The 21,613-nt window shown below is 53.2% G+C and overlaps 2 protein-coding genes across 3 annotated transcripts; both read right to left on the minus strand.

The window, feature by feature from the left end:
• Positions 1 to 207: 207 nt before the first annotated feature.
• Sytl1 (synaptotagmin like 1) lies at positions 208 to 6,156 on the minus strand. 2 transcript variants are annotated; one of them, XM_090335474.1, is made up of 14 exons: positions 5,982 to 6,156; positions 4,768 to 4,916; positions 4,520 to 4,598; positions 4,390 to 4,438; positions 3,915 to 3,975; positions 3,588 to 3,685; positions 3,320 to 3,433; positions 2,994 to 3,160; positions 2,647 to 2,743; positions 2,149 to 2,307; positions 1,798 to 1,876; positions 1,589 to 1,688; positions 582 to 787; positions 208 to 413 (listed from the first exon to the last, which is right to left on the minus strand). In XM_090335474.1, exons 1-14 carry the CDS (start codon positions 6,113 to 6,115, stop codon positions 274 to 276), a joined length of 1,632 nt encoding a protein of 543 aa, XP_090191600.1. In that variant the 5' UTR covers positions 6,116 to 6,156; the 3' UTR covers positions 208 to 273. The 2 variants fall into 2 exon arrangements, with proteins under 2 accessions (XP_090191600.1, XP_090191599.1); XM_090335473.1 differs by lacking the exon at positions 5,982 to 6,156 and having other exon boundaries at positions 4,685 to 4,786.
• A 4,473-nt stretch (positions 6,157 to 10,629) lies between these two features.
• On the minus strand, positions 10,630 to 20,954 carry Tmem222 (transmembrane protein 222). Its single transcript, XM_090335475.1, has 6 exons — positions 20,734 to 20,954; positions 16,083 to 16,167; positions 14,736 to 14,767; positions 13,177 to 13,273; positions 12,974 to 13,104; positions 10,630 to 11,084 (listed from the first exon to the last, which is right to left on the minus strand). The coding sequence occupies exons 1-6, from the start codon at positions 20,925 to 20,927 to the stop codon at positions 10,997 to 10,999; spliced, it is 627 nt and encodes a 208-aa protein (XP_090191601.1). The 5' UTR covers positions 20,928 to 20,954; the 3' UTR covers positions 10,630 to 10,996.
• Between the last annotated feature and the right edge of the window lie 659 nt (positions 20,955 to 21,613).

The following is a 21,613-nucleotide window of genomic DNA, read 5'->3' on the forward strand; positions in this document are numbered from 1 at the left end:
AATATTTTCATGTAAGTGTTTGTCTTTGTACTCCAGCATGAGGAGTATCTGAGGAGCAGCCTCTGAGGTCTGTGTCATGTCTCTGTGTGAGGTTCCTTAAAGATCTGGCATCCTTTCCTCCCCCAGCTCCTTCCTTATAACACTTTACCTCCCAGTCCCACTTCCCTGGCCCAGCAAACATCAGCCTCTTATTGTCCTTGGGACAGACTTTATTGACTTTAACCAAGGGCTGGCTCTGAGATGGCAATCCAGACAGGAGTTCAGTGGGGCTAGCTATGCCCTGGGGACCAGATTGGTTCTGAGCGGCAGAAGGCCATCCACCCACTCACACGGCCTCTCCAGGAGTGTCTGCCACAGCTGTTTCTCCTCAGGTGTGGAATCCATCCAGGGCACTTGCAGTCCGTAGCTGCTACCTGGATGTGAGTGGCAGGGGAGGAGGCATGGTCACCTTGGACCCTTCAGCTTGAGAGAAACCTGCTGCCACCTCCTGTTCTCCATGGAAAGAGCTCAGGAAAGGGCAAGGCCATGAACCCACTCCCTGTCTCCCCGGATCGGCTCCCTCCAGGCCCTACTCTGCCTACCTGTACCCAGGCTGAGGCGTGTGCCCCCCAGCTGGCGGCTGGCCAGGGCCCCGTGGTCCCAGAGGGAGAGCTCAGCACAGGCCTGTCGCAGATCAGCGGGACCGAAGCCATCATAAACCATGGTGTGGTTGAACACTGGGCTGAGGCTGCGTCGCACCACCCTTGTGCGCTGCCGGCTGGCCCGGCTGTCATCAGGCAGCACCGAGCTGGAGGGGAGGGGTCCTGGAATCAGATGACTGTCCTCTCATACCCTCTAGCTCCATCAAGTCCCTGAACCCTGCCCCTTGTCCCTCAAGTATCTCTGTGGCCTTGCTTGAGGCCTCGGCTCCAGATCCTACTGCCCCAGGATCTTCATATCAGCCTCCTCTCAGGCCTCCTGCCTTGAAATTTACAGCTGTTTACAGGGCTCTGGAGGACAGGCCACCAGTGACTCCCTGCTGTCACCCCACCCACACCAATGAGCTCCAAATGCTTCATTGCCCTGCTGCAAAAACACATTATTGCCCTGAAGTACAGAAGCCCAGAGTCTGAGAAGCCTGCATACATCTCACTCCCCCAGAGTGGAGAAGCACCCTTTGAGGTCCCCGGATGGAGTTCACTATAAAAGCCACTGGACCTGGAGGAACAGCTGGTGGTAGAGAAAATATACTTAGCACATGTGGGGCCCTAGGCTTGATCTCTAGAACAGAAACCAAAACCAAAACCAAAACCCTGAACTACAAGTTCAGGACCAAGCTCCACAGCTTGGTCTTTCAGGTTCTTCACAGAGGGCCATGGTGGTCTCTCAGTCCCAGCCTCAGCTCTCCAGTAAGCCCTACAGTAACTCCTACAGGCATGCTCCAGTCACCCTGAAATGCAGCTCCATAAAGTTGTCTTCAGCTTCCCTGATTTAAGAGCCAGGTGCAGCATTCTCTTCTCCCCGGCTAGGGGGGTCATCGGAGATTCAGGGGAGGGACTGGGTAGGAGGTTAGGCTTAGGAAGAAGCAGGAAGTGTTGGAGCCCCTCACCACTGTACGTAAGTGTCCAGAGATCCTGAGCGCAGCGGTACCAGGTCCTGAGCCTCCTTCACCCAGAAGTGCAGCTCCCCGCTCACAGGCTGACCCGCGCCTGCGAGGCAGAGTCACCTCCTCAAGCTTAGGTCACCTCCTTCGTGGGATCAGGGTCTCGCATCTCCCGGGGCCCAACCAGCTTGGCCTCGAGAGGGGCGATCACTCACCCTCGGAGCCGGCAGGGACGTACTTGAGGGACAGGGAGAGCAGCCCGCGGATGGGAAGCTCCTCGGGGGAGAGGGGCACCTGGGAGAGCCAGAGGTGGGCAAGTCAGGGGCATGGGCGGGGCTAAGTGAAAGGGCCGCAGAGGGGTGGGGTCTCCAGACACCGAGGAGGTGTGGCTAGCGGGGTGGGCGGGGCGACGGGGCGTGGTTTCCACAGAGAGGCGGGTGAAAAGAGCCAGCCGGCGGCCGCAGCCATAGGCCTACGGAGTAGAGAGGGGAGGCTCTGTCTGTGGAAGGCGGGGTCTGTGGGCATCGGTGCCGGAGGGTGACCCCACGAGGGCCCGGCTGCCTTACCCGGGGCTGCAGGGGCAGCCAGGTGGCCTCAGAGGCCCAGTTCCACGTGTCCAGAGGCACTTCGGCCTCGCCCAGAAAGATGTTGCGGCCCAGACTTTCGCGGTGCCACACGGACAGGCTGAGCACGCGGCCCGGGAGCTTGGCCTGCGGGACGGAGTACTGGGGACAGGCACTGCGCTTTAGCGGGGTAACGCTGGTGGCCCTGGCATTGGTGCTGACTGGAGCTGGTCCTCCCAGGCCCCAGGCACGAAGGAATTCTTGGGGAGCCCCCAAGGGCATTCATGGGGGACCTAGAATGCCACTGCTAAAATAACTGCAAAAAAATGCTGCGCTGGGAACGGAGCTAACGAGGTCTCCCTGCCGTCACCCAGGCCGCAAGGAGGCTCTGGCAAGGTGGAAGGGACGACTCCCGCCAGCCAGGCCCGCGGGGGGGGAGCGCCCTGTGTCTTCGCGGGGAACCGTCCCCACGTCCCCCCCACCCGTCCCCCCGCGTCTCACCCGCACAGTCTCGTTGAAGATCGGATTCAGATTCCGTTTCTTCACTGCCGTCTTGCGTTTGCTCTGCTTATCCGGGAGGAGGTAGATTTTGACGTAGCTGGGGCGAGGAAGGCGAGGGCCAGGGGTTCGGGGGCCTTCCCGAGCCTTCTCTCTACCCCTGGGGTGGGGGGGGCTCCCGGAGTGGGCTCCCGGCCCCACCCAGAGCCCCGCGCCCTCGCGACGTGCCAGGCCTCGCGCTGGTAGACTCGGAATGGCCCAACGCCTCGGAGGCCCGCGCGGCGGCGGGGTCGTGGGGGGCGCTCCCCGCCCGGCCGCCCGCCCGCCCGGCCACCCCGCTGGGCACTCACGGGTCGGAGCGGCGGCGGCGCGCGGCCGCCAGGCCCTGGCACTGGATGACGCGCACGCGCAGCTCGGCGGCATCCGGCTCGTAGTGCAGCGCCACGTGCACCGAGCCGCGCACCTGCACCGCGCCCGCCTCCGCCTCCCCGGCCAGGCTCATCTGGCTGCCGCTCAGCTGCGGGAGCGGGAGCGCGGTTAGGCCCAGGGTTGAGGGGCTCACGTCGGGGCTGGGGCAGGGGCAAAGTGTGCCTGGGCGTGGGGCGTCGGGTTGGAGTGAGAGCGGATCATGCCAGGGTCGATCTGGTACCCGGGTTTCTCTCTTTCACCCCCTCACCGTGGAGGAGTTGAGGCTTGACACCGAGGAGCTGCTGCTGAGCATGCGGTTGAGTGAGGGTTCGAGTCCTGGGGTGTCCTCCCCATTCTCCAGGATCTCAGGGGCCTGCTCGGTCTGCAGAGCGGGAAGTGACGGGGACGCCCCCTCCTTCCCCGCCCATCCCGGGCCGCGCGGGGTCACGGCCGACTTCGGGCAGCCCCGGGAAGGGGCACGACCCGTCCAAATCCGCTCCTGGTCTTGGGAGCAGCCACGGTCCACTCCTACCTACCTGGCCTGCCGGGAGCCACCGCGGCTCCGTCTCCGGCACAGGCTCCAGCTCCGGATCCGCCTCCGGGACGTCCACCTGTGCGCCCCCTTGGCTAGGGGCTGGAGTGGGGGCGCGGGGGACACCGCGAGCTGCTGAGCCAGGGAGCCTGCGCCCCCACCCCGCGCCCCAGCAAACTCGAAGGCACCGGTTTACAACCCCGCTGATCTGCAGAGCCAGGTCCCAGTGTTGGTCTGGGGTCACCCATGAGCGACTGACGTGGGAGAGTGTGGTGGCTGGGGTCCCTACCCGCTATCCCTGATCCCCACACCTCTCTGTGCACCCTCTCACCTTCTTGGTCCCGGGGCTCCTCATGACTTTGCGGGGCATATGGTGAAGGGAAACCAGGTTCCTGAAGAAAACAAGGGACAGAGATCACAGTGGGTACCCAGGGGAAAGGTTCAAAGGTCATGCCAATGTCAGAGATCAGAGACTCCAGCCTGGCTATTCCAGCTTCAGATTTAGGGCAACCCTCAAGGCAGGGCCAACAACCAGCTGCAGGACCAGTCTGGCCTGTACTTCACACCCTGCCATCCCAGGGCCTGCCCTTCCTAATGGGCTGGGCTGGCCTGACTCTGCCTCTGGAGCCTCACCCAGCGCACATCTATGTACTCTTAGTGGCCGGATTTGGGGGTTCCATGACTTCTGGGTCCATGCTACCAGTTAGCCAAGGAGAAATTGAGGCCCTGAGCAGAAGGGTGTATCTCAGGCCTCCTGGTTCTCCAGCACATTCATCCTGACTGAAGCACTGGGAGCGGAGCCTCACCTGAGTCTCACTGCTCCTCTCCTCCTCCCCCTCGTTGTCTGTGGGGAGCCTAGGAGGAAGGAGCAGGGATTTTCAAGGGAAAGAGCTAGGTAATCAGCAACCCCGGCACTCTCCCTAAATGCCTCCTCACCTGGGTTCTGGCTCCTCTTCAGCCTCTCTCCCAGAAGCCTCAGCCTCAGTCTCTCCATCACTGCTCAGAACCTGATCTCCTGGGCCCAGGTGAGAAGTTTCATTCTCAGGAAATCTGACTGTGACCCCCCCCCCCCCAGGAAAGGCAATGCCCAAGAGCTGCCACCTTTAGCCCACGGATGAACAGCACCCATTGGAAGTTCTACAGCATGGTGCCCGTTCCCTGTCCCTGGGGCTCTGTCTTCTCACCCCTGGAACTCTTCTTCCTGCGGATAGAAGCTCGGACAAGATCAGAGCCAAAGTGGGTGTGATGGTGCCTTTGCGACCTTGCTTCCTGGAACCAGTCTCCTGTCAGGATCTTCAGCTGTCCAGGGTCTGCCAGTGAGGTCCGGAGCTTGCTGGAGGAAACCAAAGGGCATGGCTATCATTATCTACTCAGGAAAATTCCTGCCACCCATTCTGTGCCAGCTTGGTACCAGGGACTCAACAGTAAATTAGACTTGACCCTTGCAATGCAGGAGCTCAGACTGCTGGAGAGACAGAATCTAGAAGACAGCAGGTGCTCTATGACGAGATGGAGAAAAGAACTCTGTCTGTAGAAATGTAGGAGAATTTCTAGAGGAGAGGGACATGTGAATTGCTTCTGATGATCACTGATCATTAAATGATTGTTGTGGACTATACTTACATAATCCCTTTTAATTTTGTGCTAGCTAAAACTCTTCATTCCCATTTTATTTTATATTTACTTAGTTATTTTTTAAATCAGTTGTAGGACTTGACCTCAGGGTCTGGGCATTGTCCCTGAACTTTTTCACTCAGGGATAGTGCTATATTATTTTGAGCCTCAGCTCCACTTCCAGTTTTCTGGCGATTATTTGGAGATAAGCGTCTCTGTGAGCTTTTTTTGCCTGGGCTGGCTTTGAGTTGTGATCCTCATATCTCAGTCTTTTGAGTAGGATTATAGGTATAAGCTGCCAGCACCTGGCTTCAGCTCTATTTTAACTGAGAAAAACCATGCTCAGGGTCACAGAAGTTGCTCAAGTATCTCTCTGTCCTCAGCCACTGTTTGTGACACCTCTGCTTTGGTGTGTACATCCTGGGGTCCCAGGAAAGATGAGATGGGAAGAAGCTGTCAGGCGCTGAGCAAGGAGGCTTGTGAGTCAGTCAGGAGCTTGCTCTCTTCAAGGGAGGTTTCAACAGGACATTAAGGACAAGAAGTGTCCTGTCCCAAAGTGAGTGACCAGAAGGACAGTACTGGAAGCTGAGAGGCTGGAAAGGAAGCAGGTTAAAGTCACTACAAGAGGTGATAAGTTCTGAGCAGACCAAGGCCAAAGGTAACCAAAAGTTGAAATCAAGAGCTACCCAGCCTTTGGCTGGCAGCATGTGAATAGAAACAGTCAAGGTGGGAACTACCAAGATTCCGAGAGCCTGAGCCCCCCTCCTCCTGGCTACTGGCTCACCTGACCCGCCCCTCTTCCAGCTGGCGCAGGCGGGCATCTCGTCTGAGCACGTCGGCAATGGCCTCCTGCTCCTCTTCTGTTAGAAAGCTGAGGTCCAGCAACCCCTCGGCCTCAGGTTCTGACCCATGCGCCATGGGGAGGGAGGGCAAGGCCCAAGTCCTCTCTTACGATGAGTGGCCCCTCTGGGGCATTAGCTGGGGCTGTGTCCCAAACAGGCACACGTGGCTTCCTGGAGGAGACCAAGGCCCTGTCAGTCTCTTGATAAATACACTTCTGCTCTCTGAGTGCACACACTCAGGCACATGCGCATACTGGCCACAGAGGCACAAGGACCCATGATCACACGTATACATTGACATCAGTGTAAAGACAGGCAGGTACACACCTGCACACCCGCCCCCAGGAAGGGACATGGACCCACACCTGGGAGCTGGGCTCCTGAAACCTGCACGCGCTGTGTGCACACAAAGCAAGCAGACCACCCACACAAGAAAAAATCTGGAGAGGAGTACACATTCCCAAATACACAAAGCCCTCAGACCTTTGCCTACGTCCATTGCCCTTGTAACTGGATTGTGAGCTAGGAATAGACCATTGCTCTTATAGGAAGTCCTCTGCACACTAGGGAGAGTTAGGGTTTCATAAAGGAAGTGCAAGAATACACCTGTGTAAGCATGTGTGCATGCACATGCACATACACATACATGTGCATTCACACACCATATACCTCTGCTTATCCCCTTGCCTGGGGAGCCTCCCAGCCCAAGTCTGCCCCCACCATCACCTTTTCACCTCCACTCCGCCCTGGCCCTTGGGCTTTCCTGTCTGAAGCAACTTCCTCTCCCAAGGGTAACCGCAGTACCCACTCCCATCAGGCTGCCTGCCAGCCCTGGATGCCCCCCCACCTGCCTGCCCTCCTGCCAGGAGCTTCTAGACCCTTCTGCACTGGCCAAATAGCTCAGCACCTTCCCCCCACCTCCAACACACACACACACACCTGGCTGGAAACCTTGACTGACAAAGTAGCTACTCCTCAGGCACCGCAGTGACTCCAGAAGGAAAACATTTGCCAGCTGAGAATGGCATGTGGACATGGCAAGGGACCCAACACTCCGTGGTTGACCTTGTCCTCGCCCCCTGGGTGGTCTCTCCTCCCTCCCCCCACCTCCAGGTCAGGGCTTAATGTAAGGGTGAGCTATGGAGATGACAACTCAGACAACTCCTAGGTGTGCCCCATCCTGTCCCCTCGCAGCTGCGTCAATGTCCAAATGAGCCAGCCTCCCCTCTGCTGCCCTGCTTCATGGCTTGGGACTTCTGCACGTCTGTACATGCATAATGCTGTGTAAATGCCCAGGTATGCAACACACAACATCCCTGCACTTCCGCTGGGCTCCCAGTGCTCACTGTTCTGAACATTGGTGGGGCTCTTTGGTGGCAGGGGTAGGTATGTTAGAGCTTCTATTTGTTATGTTGAGTTTGCATGCCGTGTGTGTGTGTGTGTGTGTGTGTGTGTGTGTGTGATGCCAAATGGTTGACAGTGCTACGTGGGTGTGTGCTTTTCTTCCTAGGCCGTCTGCCACACCAGAAAGGGTGTTGTGTGCACTCTGGGGTCACTAGGTGTGCGTGGAGGGGCATTCAGAAGTACTGGGCCGGGCCAACAGCATCCAAGCCCAGTGTCCCCCTTCCTAGAGCCCCTTCTCCTCCCAGAAGCACACGCAGTGTTCTGTGCCTCCCTGCCGTCTTCTGACATTTTTGGTAATAGAAGAGTCTGTTCATCTGTCCTGCCAGTGCAGTCTTAGACATGCTCCAGCTCCCCCACCCCAAGGTGCCAGAAGGTGGCCAAGAGTGCCAGGTAGTAGTGCCTGTGCCTCAGGGCCCTGGTTGGAGAGCAAGCCAACACTGAATTATTACCTGTTAGGGGTCCAGTGGGGAACGGAAGGACACCTCCGTGGATGACTCCAGAAATCCTAGCAGGAGTCTCAGACACCAGAAGAGCAGTGAGGGAGTAAGGTTGACTCCTTGCCTAACCAAGCAGTTGCCCCAGCCTACAGGAGGAGGAGGGGAAGAAGGGCGAGGAGGGGGAGGAGGAGGAAACACCTCTGCAGGGCCTGGTGCAAAACCGGGCCTGGACTGTGGCTTCCAGGGTGTGCCCACAGCAGCTTTCAGAGAACTTAGAGCTGGCTGGGTGAGTCAGGACTTGGTTCTAGCTGCACAGCCGACTTACTCTCTAACTGGAATAGGCCCACCTGACTCCACAGAGGCAACACGGGGCCCAGAGAGTCTGGCTATAACATGGGCAGAAGCCCCACTCAGCCCCACTCAGGAAATTGCTTTGAAAGCAAAGCTAGACACTTCTCTTTCTAAGAACTAGCGTAATGGAGGGATCAAAGACATTGCAGTTAAGCAACTCCAAGCAGAGTCCCTGCTCTGCCACTGTGTGACTGTGCAGGTCTCTAAACCACTCTGAGTTGCAAGTTCTTCTGCAAACTAGATAGCAGAATCAAGAAGCCTGCCAAAAGAGAAATGGAAGTCCCTGGTACAAGCTGGCATATGGGAGGTGCCAGGCATCCCCTCTCAAACCAACAGTCCTGTGCCCACAGACATTTCAACACCCACTGCCCCTGGGTGCCTCTAACACTCTGGCCATAGCACAACCGCTGTCTTTTCTGCTGCTCTTGGTCACATTTTTTTGTTGTTGTTGTTGCCAGTCCTGGAGCTTGAACTCAGGGCCTGAGCACTGTCCTTGGGCTTTCTCAAGGCTAGCACTCTACTACTTGAGCCACAGCACCAACTCCTGCTTTTTTCTGTGTAGGTGGTACTGAGGAATGGAACTCGGGTCTTTGTGCGTGCTAGATAAGCACTCTACCACTAGGTCTCCTTTTCCTGAGAATTGGACTTTTCAGGATGACGGCCCCACACCCTCAACCCTCATCTATAGAGAACTCCTCTGAGTACTCATTTTGCCTCTAGGGACATTGGCTTTGGGACTGAACCTCTGGGCTTCTATTCTACTCTTGGGAGGAAGAGGTCACCCCAAAGGCTTGGCTTTTTGATGCTGGGATTTGAACTTAGGGCCACATGTGTGCTGACGGCTTCAAACAGTGACCCAATGTCAGACTCTCACAGAGCATAGGATGACACACATGGGTTGCAGGCACCTGAAAATTCCTTATTTACAAGTTAGCACTTTCATAAGCTGCCCCGCCATCATGGCTCTCAAGGATGGTCCCCCCTCTCACCCCTCATCCCATCATCTCTCCAGCCTCTTCTGCAAGCCCTCCCTGGCTTCCTGCTGCTACACTAGCCTCTCTGGCAAGCTGTTGGAAGGCAGAACATGGCATGTGTCATTACTCAAGTTCAGAAGGTGTCAAGAGCCCGTCATGAAGTCTCTGAACCTCTCCAGTCTCCTATATCCATCCACTTCCACTCACAGATATCCAACCCAAGCCTGACCCTCAGAAGCCACAGTAAATCTGGTTCATTCACCACTTGTGCCCTTAGAGCCTGGCTAATTACTTTTCTATCCCTCATATCCCTGCCCAGCTACTGGAGGTTCACAGCCATGCTCACTCCATGCTGGCCTCTGACCTCCCGGCTCCTTGGTGGAGGCAGGGTTCCCCAAACCAGCAGATGTGGGCTCTACCTCATCTGGCCTTGATCAAGTCTCCACCAGCTTCAAGCTCTTTCTCTACAGCACAGGGATGGCTATCTCACTGGACAGCTGGAAGGCTTTCACCTTTCAGCATTCATTCTGCCTTGTTCCTCAAGCACCATGTCTTTTGGAGGAATTGCCTATCTCTTGAGCCCCAGCAAAGCTGCTTTCTAGGGTGACTGGGAGTGGGGGGCTATGGCCAGGCGCTGGTTTGAACCAGTTCCTCTTCCTATTTTATATCCTGTGTGCCTTTCTTCATCTGTGGAATAGGGCTTGTGGAATCTACCTTATAGGGCTGCTGAGAGGAAAAGTAAGTCCTATAATTATTACAAGGCCTAGCACATAGTAAGCCTTCGGTGACTTTTGGGGCTCTACTGTGGTGTGGGGGATAGAGCTCCAGGCCTCGAACATGTTAAGTGCTCTGCCATGACTTAGAGGTAGCCTTTACCCAGGGTCACAGGCAAGCAGCCCCAGTCAACAGGTCCACAGATGGGCAAGCACAGCTGGGTGTGCAGGCAGTGAGGAGCCTGGAGGGTTCTGGTACCCTCCGATGAGTGGCACGAGTGACACAGGAAGCTGCCCAGGTCTTAGCAGGGATCACGGGATAGCTCTCACGCGGGCTGGCCTCCAGAGCACAGATCAGGGATGAGGAGCAGCGGGGAAGTGTCACAGGGCATGGGATAGCATTTACTTGAGGGATAGCGGCACAGACTCAACCATGGTGCAGGCAACTACATCTCTCCCCATGGGACAAACACTCAAGGCCACCATCAAGATATGACTAGGGGGAGAGAAGGGGGGAGGGGAGGGAGAGAATATATGATAGGCAGCACTCAAGAGACTCCAAACTCCTTTATTTCCTGCCAGGAAGCCCCTAACAGAGGAGCCCAGGGAGCAGGGGGAGAGGGCAGCGCAGGGCCCTTTGTGACAACATGAAGCAACAGCTCCCTCCACTCCCTGATGGTACTGCTACTGACGGGCCATCCACACATGGGACAGTCATCCGAAGGAGGCCTGGGAAGCCCCTGGGGAGCTGGGTGCAAACCTCAGGGCACTACCTGGACACCTGAACCAGAGAGCAGGCTCCTAGTCAGCAGGGGACCCCTGCTCTTTGTCTGCACCTGGCCCTGGGTATGGCAGTGGTAGGAGCTGTAAGGGAAGTAGCGCCCTCCTGGAGGGATAAGGAGGGTGCCACATGGTAGGGGCCAAAACCTGGGGATGAGCAGGGGACTTGTGAACAGCCAGTGAGACACAAGCTTTCTATCCCAGCCCAGCCCAGCCCCCTGTAGCGACCCTGTCATGGGAATGAGAAGGGGTCCACGAGCAGAGGGGGCGCAGTCTCTTTGGGGCTGGCTGGCAGCCATCACCGAAGGTTGAAGACCAGGCTGACAGTGAGGATGATACCCAGGAGGAGGACAAAAGGCAACCAGGTCTTCACGAAGGCCCCGACGCTGACATGAGAAGCACAGTGGTAGGGCCAGGTGAGTCCCAGGGACCCCTGGAACCAGGCCCTCACTCCAACAGTGGTCCACCAAGGGCAAAGCCCCATCTGATGCGGCCAGGAGGACCAATGGTTACTGGTTCCAGTGCAGTGTGGACCTTGCTGCCTAGGTTTCAGTGTGTTCCCCTCTTTGGGGCTGTGTGCCCACCATCACCCTTCTCTGAGGAGAGGCCCCAGCAGCTCAGTGTGGAAGCAGGAGTACCCTCTGCCCTGGGGAGGCTCGGAATGCACAAGTATTAGTGGAGCTGACTGGAGCTCAGAGTCAGGCCTGGTCTGGTTTCAGCCCTGGCTCAGTGTGATCAACTATGTTCTTCTCAGAGGACCTCTAAAAGCCTTCCTGGGAGGAAAGACCTGAGAATTTCCCAAGGACAAGTGTAGCTAGGAGCAACGCTTCGATAGAGGCTAGTGGCATTAGTCTAGGAGCTGGCTCCCAAGCCTGAGCTCTGCTGTGGCCATGCTGGGGGACCACAGGCAACTTACTTGGCCTCTCTGAGCTCTCTACTGCTTAAGCAATGCCCCTGTCCTTTTGACTTTTGCTTTTCAGACAGGGTCTCACACTTTTGCTAAAGATGGCTTGGAACCATAATCCCCCCACCCCTGCTCCCCAGAAGCTGGGATTACAGGCATGAATCACATTCAACCCTGTTTTTTTTTTTTTTTTTTTTTTTTTGGTGGGAGGGAGGTCATAGGACTTGAACTTGGGCTGGGCACTGTCCCTGAGCTCTTCAGCTCAAGGCTACTGCTCTACCCCTGGGAATGGGCATGGTTCCTAGGCTCTTTAGTTCAAGGCTACTGCCCTACCCTGGAGCTTAGCCCCATTTCCCGTTTTCTACAGGTTAATTGGAGATTAAGAGTCTTAGGTCCTTTGGTGCCTGGGCTGGCTTTGAACCTTGATCCTCAGACCTTAGCCTCCTGAGTAACTAGGATTATAGGCATTAGCCACTGGCCCAGTCTTATTTTTATTTTTTACTTGACTTTTTTTTGTGTGTGTACATACTTGTCTTGGGGCTTGAACTCAGGGCCTAGGCACTGTCCCTGAGCTTCTTTTTTTTTTTTTTTTTTTTTTTTTTGCCAGTCCTGGGCTTAAGCTCAGGGCCTGAGCACTGTCCTTGGACTTTCTCAAGGCTAGAGCTCTACCACTTGAGCCTCAGCACCACTTCCGGCTTTTTTCTATGTATGTGGTACCAAGGGATAGAACCCGGGTCTTCATGCATGCTAGGCAAGCACTTTAACCACTACGCCAAACTCCCGGCCCTCTTTTTTTTTTTTTTAGCCACAACTCTATTTCCAGTTTGTAGTAGTTCAGTGGCGATGAGTCTTACAGACTTTCCTTTGAACTGCAATCCTCAGATCCTAGCCTCCCGAGTAGCTAGGATTATAGACATGAGCCATTGGTGCCTGACCCAACTTATTTTTGGGATAGGATTTATTTGTTTGTTTGTTTATTTTTGGTCTGAGCTAGCATCAAGCTTTGACCTTCTCAATCTCTAAGTCTCTAGAATGACGGATTACAGTCATGTGACACCATGCTGGGCTTTAAGTTCTCTTTCCTATAAACTGGTATTGTCAAGGAATTCACGGCTCAGGAGGTTGTGGTTTCAGAATCCCACTTGGACCATCACTGGGTCCACCTTCCAGAAACCCTGCAGGGGAAGTAACCTCGCCATCTACTCACATTGCCTCCACTAGGGGTTCTGGAGACTCTGTTTCAGACTCATGCTGCCATGTTACTAGGGACATCTGCAGCCTGGAGGCCATGGCAGTTACCTAGTGTCATCCTAGAACCTTCACGGCCCAATTGTCCTCATTGCCTGAAGGGTGGGTGAGAGGCGGGCTCACCTGACATACTTCCCATAGAGAAGGCACAAGAAGCAGAGCGTCACCATATTCCAGTTGGTGCTATTGTTGTAGCGCATCAGGTTCAGGGCCAGTGCCACATGGGAGTGGCAATTGTCACAGCAGAGATTGTGCTGAAAGTGTGAGAAGGCTGGGTGAGGACAAGGGCCTGGGCTCAGGAGTGCCTGCTGTCCCTGCTCACCTACCATGCGGTGCTTGTACTCCTCAGAGGCGTCATGCACAGCTGTGTCCCATGCATTGGGCCCGCTGGCGTAGACCTGGGCAGGGTCCAGCTTCCAGAACCTGAGGGGAGAGGGGGTTTGGGCACTGCTCAGCTCCCTGTGGCCTCCTGGCTCTATGGAAGTCCTCTGTGGCCTGCTGCGTGCCTGGACCTAAGCTGGATACTAATGATGTGTGGGTGTCAAGTCAGGGTATGTCCCCTAGCAGACTCCTGTAACACTGGTGAGATGCCCAGTGCTATGCTAGTCTCTAGAGGACAGGAAGCTAAATCAGCACTAGGGGCTGAAGGTCTGAGTGGTAGAGACTCCTTTCAGATAGTGAGATGCTATCTCCAACATAGCCGTGTTACATGCAGCCTTTGAGAAGTGATTAACGAGTCACGGTGTGGAACCTTGAGTGTGAGCTGTGCCTTTGTGAAGAGGGGCCAGAGACCCCTCAGCCTTTCAACAATGTGAGGATACAATGGGCACCACAGACCCTCACCACACACTGAATCCATCAGCACCTTGATCCTGGCCTTCCCAGCCTCTGGAGCTGAGAAATTTCTCAAGTCTTAGTACTACCCACTGGCTAGTGTTTTGTTACAGAAACCTGAATAAAGAGCCAGACACTGGTGGCTCATACCTATAAGCATGACTACTTAGGAGGCTGAGATCTGAGGATTGAGGTTTGAAGTCAGCCTGGGAAGGAAAGTCAGTGAGTCTTATTTCAAATTAACTAGCAAAATGTCAAAAGTAAAGCTGTGGATCAAATGGTAGAGCACCGGCCTTGAGCGAAAAAGCTAGTAAGGTCTAGTGCCCTGGCCTGGGTTCAAACTCTAGTATGTGCACACACATATACGCAAAGAAAAGGTATGAGGAGGCTTTCTGCAGATAGCATCTGAGTCTAGGCTGAAATAAGAGGGATAGCAGGACACAAAAAGGAGGTAGGCACTGAAGAATGTGAGAAGCAAAAGATTGCTATGGGCCTCAAAACATAAGTGGTGGAGGATCAGCCACTTGGGAGGATTTGGGAGAAACGGGGTGAAGGAATACTTCGGGTAAGGCAGGAGATGTAGAGCAGGCTAGTCATGTGAGAACTACACCGAGTGGGGGTGAATGGCACATTACTCTACCATCAGCAGCATTCTGCAGCTTTCCCATGTGGCTTGCTGGGGTCAATGGAACAAAAGCCCATGAAGGTCAAGCTGAACAAGCAATGGAGTGCCCAAGGGTCGCAGACCAGGAGTGCTGCTAGGTCAGAGCACCCTCTGGCTGCTGGGCAGGGAAATGGCTTGGTAGAAGAGCCCGGAGACAATGAGAAACCACCAAGCCTGAACTGGGGCCACTCAGAAGCCTGGAAAAGAATGGCCTTAAAACTGTCTTCAGTTTTGCACCAGAGACTTGGTGCACCAGCGGCTTGGCTCATGGCTGCTACGCCTGGTAGACAATGTTTCTCTCCCAAACTTGTCCTCGGGGTGCTGGCTCCTGCTGCTCTGGGCAGGAACCGGGCCCTAGGGCCAGTCACACGGGTGTTCATGACTTACTTGGCAGGCTTTCCAAAGGCCATGTTGTCTTCCTGTTGAGACAAGAGCAGAGGTCAGTGGGAACCAACATCCAGGCCACATGACAAAGCAGGGTCAGGGGCCAAAGGGCAGTGATTTAGAAGGGGTAAGAAGTTGGGCATGAGCCAGCTTAGGGCTGGCATGTTGTCTGAAGTGCCAATAATAGCTTCTGTGTGGAGGGAAGCAGGGCTGCACCCAAGGGATCCTCTAGCCCTTGCTGGGCATCGTTTCTCTAAGTCCTCAGTCCGCCTCTGATATCTGATCACAGTCATGTTTCCCTGGTAGTATGACCTCCTAGTCCAGCAGACACAGTTCACAGGAAACCGCTCTCAGAGTACGACAGGGCTGCTGGATCTACAGAGTCTGCCCATGAGGAAGATCCAGATTCACGTGCAAGACATGGGTTAGGGGAGTTATGCAGAGACAAAGGCGAGGTTCAGAACTCAGGAGATCCTAAAGATCAAAGAGCTGAGTGAAGAGGAACTATACATGTGTATGACAGTAACATGCCTGTAATCCTAGTGTCTAAGAGGCTAAAGTAAGAGGATCACAAATGACCATTCTGGGCTACAAGAGACCTAGCCTCAAAAACACAACAATGACCCAACCAACCACCAATAGACAAGTTTAAAAAAAAAAAGTTGTATTTATAACCATGGGACTTATACAAATTCAACCTTTTTTACATTAAATGGGACACATTACTGTTTAACCTCAAGGAGGAGACACATTAATATCTAGGTGAATGTTCAAACTTTTCCCTGGGTCCAATAAAAATGTAAAAAAAAAAAAGGTTGTCCTATCAGGATGGTCATTAGAACTCCAAAACAGGCTGTTCCCATCACACCCCTTCAATCCAGCCCGGCAAGTGGAGGCAGGCAGATGTGCATGCTCATCTGCAGAAAGCCCCCTGGATAGACTAGTCTTGGGCCATCCTTGGGGAACAGACCTGAGAACACAGCTGGTTTGTCGGGAAGCCCCACCCCAGGGACCATGACAGCCTCCCCTGTCCCCCACACCTTGACTCCCACCTTCTGAAGGTCCAGAGATGTGGTTCCTGGATGGTCTCTTGCCTCTAACCCCTACCCATGTCTTGGTACCCCAGGGATGGGGGCAAAGAGCTGGGCCAGTAACTTAAGAATCCTCTGGCCACACTGCCCTCCCGGCCTGTCCTGGAGGCAAGAGAAGGAAAGGGGTCAAACACTGGTAAGGGGCAGAGGGCTAGGGTCAGGGTTGCGTATTATCTGCATCTTTGTGGGTCTGGGGAAATGGGCCAGCTTTCCGTGTATGTCTTGGAACCCTCCAGGTCATGGCAAAAATGGGACTCACCGAGACAAAGTAGGGGCCAGCAAAGTCCCGAATGACTCCGGTGGACGTGCAGATGCCCATGTGGCCGATGATGGGGAAAAACCACCTGTGAGGAAAGAGGGCAGGAGAGAGACAGAGCTTAGGGGTCTCCCAGTCACTTAAGACAGATGGGGCCATTTGGTCTGTTGTGGTAGCTTGTGACTATAGTGTTCTGTGTTGAGAGTCCATTACAAAACAGTGCTCCAGGACAGGAAAGTACAAGAGGGCCATTGAGAACAGGGCCTAGAAGATACCACTGCACCTCATCGGGAAGACACCAAGCAAAGGTGAGGACAAGGGGCTAGCAGAACTCCTATTCTTGCTGGAGATCAGAAATAGCTCATATCAATTTTTTTTTTTAATATCCAGGCAGAGCAGTACACTGGTAGCCCATGCCTGTAATCCTAGCTATTCAAGAGGCTCACAGCCCAGGCAAGAAAGTCTGTGAGACTCTTTTTTTTTTTTTTTTTGCCAGTCCTGGGCTTAAGCTCAGGGCCTGAGCACTGTCCTTGGACTTTTCTCAAGGCTAGAGCTCTACCACTTGAGCCTCAGCACCACTTCTGGCTTTTTCTAAGTATGTGGTACCAAGGAATCGAACCCAGGTCTTCGTGCATGCTAGGCAAGCACTTTAACCACTAGGCCAAACTCTCGGCCCGTCTGTGAGACGCTTATCTCCAATCAACCACCAGAAAACCAGAGTGTCTCTGTGTCTTAAAATGTTAGAGCACTAGCCTTGAGCACCCAGGACAGCACCCAGACCAGGCCCTAAGTTCAAGCGCCACAACAAAACAAAAATAGCTAGGCAGGGGCTGAGAATGTGGCTTAGTGATAGAGTGCTTGAAGCCTTGGATGCAACTCCTCAGTACCACATTCACATAAAAAAGCCAAAAGTGGTGCTGTGGCTTGAGCAAAAGAAGCTTAGGGACAGTATCCCAGGACTGGCATACTCATGCATACACACACACACACACACACACACACACACACGCACGCACACAAATAGCCAGACACTCTATACCACAGTAGTTCCACCCAACAGAAATCAGAGCTTGTATCAACCAATACATTGCATTTGGCCTGGAAATTGGGTCTAGTGGTAGAGTGCTTGCCTAGGATGCACGAAGACTCAAGTTCAATTCCTCCAAATCACATATATAAAAAAAAAGCTGGAAGTGGTACTGTGGCTCAAGTTGGTAGCGCTCTAGCCTTGAGAAAGCCCAAGGACAGTGCTCCGGCCCCGAGTTCAAGCTTCAGAACTGGCAAAAAACAAACCAGTACATTGAATTTCATTGTAAACAGTTGCAATCTTAGTAAAAACTCATTGAACTCAGGGCTGGGTGTATGGCTCAGTGGTAGAGCACTTGCCTAGCATATACAAGCAATGCAAAAAACAAAATCAAATTCTTAATTAGCTGTACTCTAAAATATGTTTTACTGTGTATGAATCATCTTTAATAAAGTTGCTTATAAAAGAAACTGGTAGCCAGCTGCAGGTGGCTCATGCTTATAATCCTAGCTACTCAGGAAGCTGAGTACTGAGGATTGCAGTTCAAAGCCAGCCCAGGCACTAAAGTCTGTGAGACTCATCTCCAATTAACCACAAGAAAACTATGGCTGTTTGTTGGTGCTGTGGCTCAAATGGTAGAGTGCTAGCCTTGAGCTGATGGGCTCAGGGACAGCACCCAGGCCCAGAGTTCAAGTCTCAAGACTGACAAAAAAACAAACAAACAGGCTTCTATGTTTTACATACCCAGGGTCCATCTGAAATTTGTTTCCTTTTGTTTTTCCCTTTGTACTAGGCTAGAATTCAGGGCCTAGGAGCTCTTAGCTTTTTGTTCGACATGGGTGCTCTATTACCTGACTCACAGCTCCACTTCCTGCTTTAGGTTAGTTAACTGGAGATAACAGTCTCGTGGACTTTTCCTGCCTGAGCTGGCTTCAAACTTCAATCCTCAGATTTCAGTTTCCTGAGTAGGCTATAGGTGTGAGCCTATAATGTTAATTTGTATCTCATAAATATATATAATTACCATGTGCCAATGTTTTTAAGTGGAATTGGGTTCTAACATCAGATCTAGGTTTATCTTTGTTTTGGACAAGTTATTCATTCTCATCTCTCAGTAGATAGTGAGTTCGTGTGTGTGTGTGTGTGTGTGTGTGTGTGTGTGTGTGTGTTTGTCTAACAGGAGCATTAAGTAGGATCTTCTTGTAAAATGCTTAGGACACTGCTTCATGTTTGATAGTTGTTCAATGGTGTTATCTCAAGGTAGTCAATAAATACTTGCTATGTGACTTTCTGAATTGTCAACAAGTTATCTCAAGACCATTAATGTCACAGGATGGATACTCAGATTTATGAAAAAGTTTCTCCTTTAGCATTTCAGGGCCTCCTGTGGGCCAGACTCCTTTCATCTGGCTGGGAGAAGGCCTGGGTCTCACCACCACTCCACACACCACAATTGTGTTGGGCTACTGACAGAATTCTGGTGGAGGCTGTACTCAGTGCAGCCCCCTGGAAGAAAGCTGTAAGTTATCTGTCTGTAGGCTCCACAAAGGCAAATTCCTTGTGCTTTGTAAACTGCTATCTCAGACCCAAGACAAATGAAGTCCCTGATAAAGAAGTTACTAATCCCAAAAATTTCATTGGGGAGGAGGAACACCTCAGTGTAAAATGCCCTATTGGCTTCTAAGTCTTTACTTCCTTATCTACAGATAAGGAGATAGCATATATTTTCATGAATGTAAGGGCTGAAAGCCTTCAATGGTATCATGACATTAGTTCATAATATGTAATATTTAGTAGTTTTTATTAGAAGCACCAATTATCTCCATTTTCATGAAGAACTATTACCATATCTGAGAGAGCAGATAGATCCTTGGATTTAATTTCCTTATTTGACCTCCCTTTGAAAGACAGATGACAATTCCTTATGCCACATGTACTTCTAGCTGTCAGCAATAGGATGAAAATTAGTTTATGCCCCCCCTCCTAATCTTACTACCTACTACCTACTAGGACTATCTGGGTACATAGAAACCATACTATTGACTATTTAAAAGAACACTGAAGGAATGAATGAACACATATCCTTACAAGTTTTATTTTTAAAGGGCTTTGATTTGACTTCTCTTATAGAAATGTACAGGTATTTAAACAATTCAAGATTTTCAACATAATGAAAAATTTATGATCATTTAGCTGGGTGTGATAGGGCATGCTTTGCAATCCTAGCACCCCAGGATGGAGAATTTGAAGTTGACATGAGCCAGCAACATATAAAGACCAACATGATCCCTTCTCTGTACCACCACTTGGCTGTATTTTGATGCAGGTTAAGAGGGGACAAGAAAGAGTAATTTAACTGTGTGGCCTAATGGTAGAGTGCTTGCCTAGCCCTTGGCTCCATTCCTTGCTACCACATACACAAAAACGCCAAAAGTGGCACTGTAACTCAAGTGGTAGAATGCTAGCCTTGAGAAAGCTCAAGGATAGTGCCTAGACCTTGAGTTCATGCCCCAGGAATGGCAAAAAAAGAAAAAAATACACACACACACACACACACACACACGTGCTCCCACATGCGCTAAAAGTGGCAAAGTATTGAGTCAGAAGACTTGAGTTCTGAATGCTATTACTTCAAGGAGAGGGTTATAACCAGACTCAGACATTACAAGAAGCTCAGTTTCACCATGGTAAAAGACCATTTCTGCCTTAAAAAGTGGTTGTGCCCCAGGCCTATAATTCTATCTACCTAGGCTAAGATGTAGGATCAACGTTCAAATCCAACTTAGGCAGATAAATCTGAGAGGCTCTTTATCTCCGATTAACCAGCAAAAAGCTGGAAGTGGAGGTGTGACTCAAGTGGGCAAGTAGCAGCCTTGAGCAAAACAGCCAAGGGCAGCTTGAGGCCTTGAGTTCAAGCCCCAGTACCAGAAGGAACATGAAGGGAGACGGGAGAGGGGAGAGGAGAAAAATAGGAAAAGAAACTGTTAAATTCATAGTGGAGAAAGCCTGGCAAACTGTCCTGAGCGTCAAGAAGCAGTTACTGTCACCAGTCAAGGCTGAAGTAGAAGGGCAGCAAGCGGCACCTGGGCCCTTGCTTCTCTCCTGTCTAAAACTATACAGAGACAGAAGGAACCCTCCGACCAGATCCTGGTTTGCAACTGGGATGGTGTGAGACAAAGGGCTCACAAATCTAAGACCTCTGCGCCCCTTCCAATGCAGACATCCCAGGAGCTGGTGCGGCTTCAAATTGCCTCTCTTGCTTCCAGACCACGGAGGAGGTGGGGCGTCGGGCGATCGGTAAGAGTTTGCTCAGTGAGCGAACGAGCTGTGAATGAATGAAGCTAGGGTCCTTCTTCTGTACGCGGGCAGCGCTCCAGCCTCTCGGTCCCGGGTCACTCCCGCCGATCTGCACGTCTCTCTCTCTCCAGGACCAGACCAGGCGGGCCCCGTGCGGGTGGCGGGGCTCTGGAGACTGGACGAGGCGAGTGGACCCTTCCCGGAGAGAGGCGGGGAAAGGCTTGCTGCGTACCGGGGCTGGGGACTGATCCCGTCCCGCCAAGGACGCCGCCGGCGGTCCGGCTCTGCCCGGGCCTCCTCATCCCCGCGCGGGCCCCGGAGGAGACTTACGTGAGTACCGGGATGGGAGTCCACACCACGCAGTAAGGGAAGCGACTCCGCTCCACGTCCATGGTAACGCAGCTGGAGCTGTGGTACTGTTTCATGTCCGTCTCGGCCGCCGTCGGCTCTTCTACTTCCGCCATCCCGGGAGGGGGCGGCGGCGGCGGCCACAGGAGCGGAGAACTCCCTTCCGCTTCCGCCATGCTCCGCTCCGGCAGGCCCAGTTCCGGCGCCGCTCGGTCCCCTGACGTCACTTCCGGGAGGTGGGCCCACGCCGTTGGTCTTCCCCCCGGGAATTGGAGCCGCTTCCCTCTGGGCCCCGTCAGCTCGGGCCCCGCCTCCGCGCCCAGGGCTGTGCCCTGTCCACTCCGCCCTCAGGCCGCTGGCAGTTGCCTGGAATGAGAACCGCGACGAACCCCAGCCCACAGGGTTCGGCCTTATTTGGCATTTTAAAGATGTCAAGCATTGTTTCTGATTCTCATAAACATTGCAAATTTAGGTGTTTTCTCCCTGTGACCGGGGAGAAACGGGCGGGGAAGAGGGGGAGGACTCGAGGGTTCCAGGGACCGCGACAAAAACCCAGGTCTTTGTATCTCCTTTGTTCCTTTTCCTTCGGTGGCCTCCGACAGACGAAAATCTCGTGTCTGCAAGAGGGCGAGCCAGCCAGTGGAGCAAGGAGATAAGATATTTGAGCTGAGTTGTGAAGTTGGCCAGGTGGCATGGGGGAGGGGATGGAGGCAGTGGTGCAGAGACAGGCAGGCCGTGAGGAGCCCTGTGTGCAGGGGAGTGTGAATATCACCCTAGTTGGAGTGAAACATCAGACTGTGATCTGATTCCTCCTTTGTTCAAATGGGAAACCTGAGGGTCGGTGGAGTTAGCAGTTGTTTGA

This window comes from Megascapheus bottae, chromosome 6, assembly GCF_031878675.1.
Source record: "Megascapheus bottae isolate mThoBot1 chromosome 6, mThoBot2.hap1, whole genome shotgun sequence".
Lineage (NCBI taxonomy): Eukaryota > Metazoa > Chordata > Mammalia > Rodentia > Geomyidae > Megascapheus > Megascapheus bottae.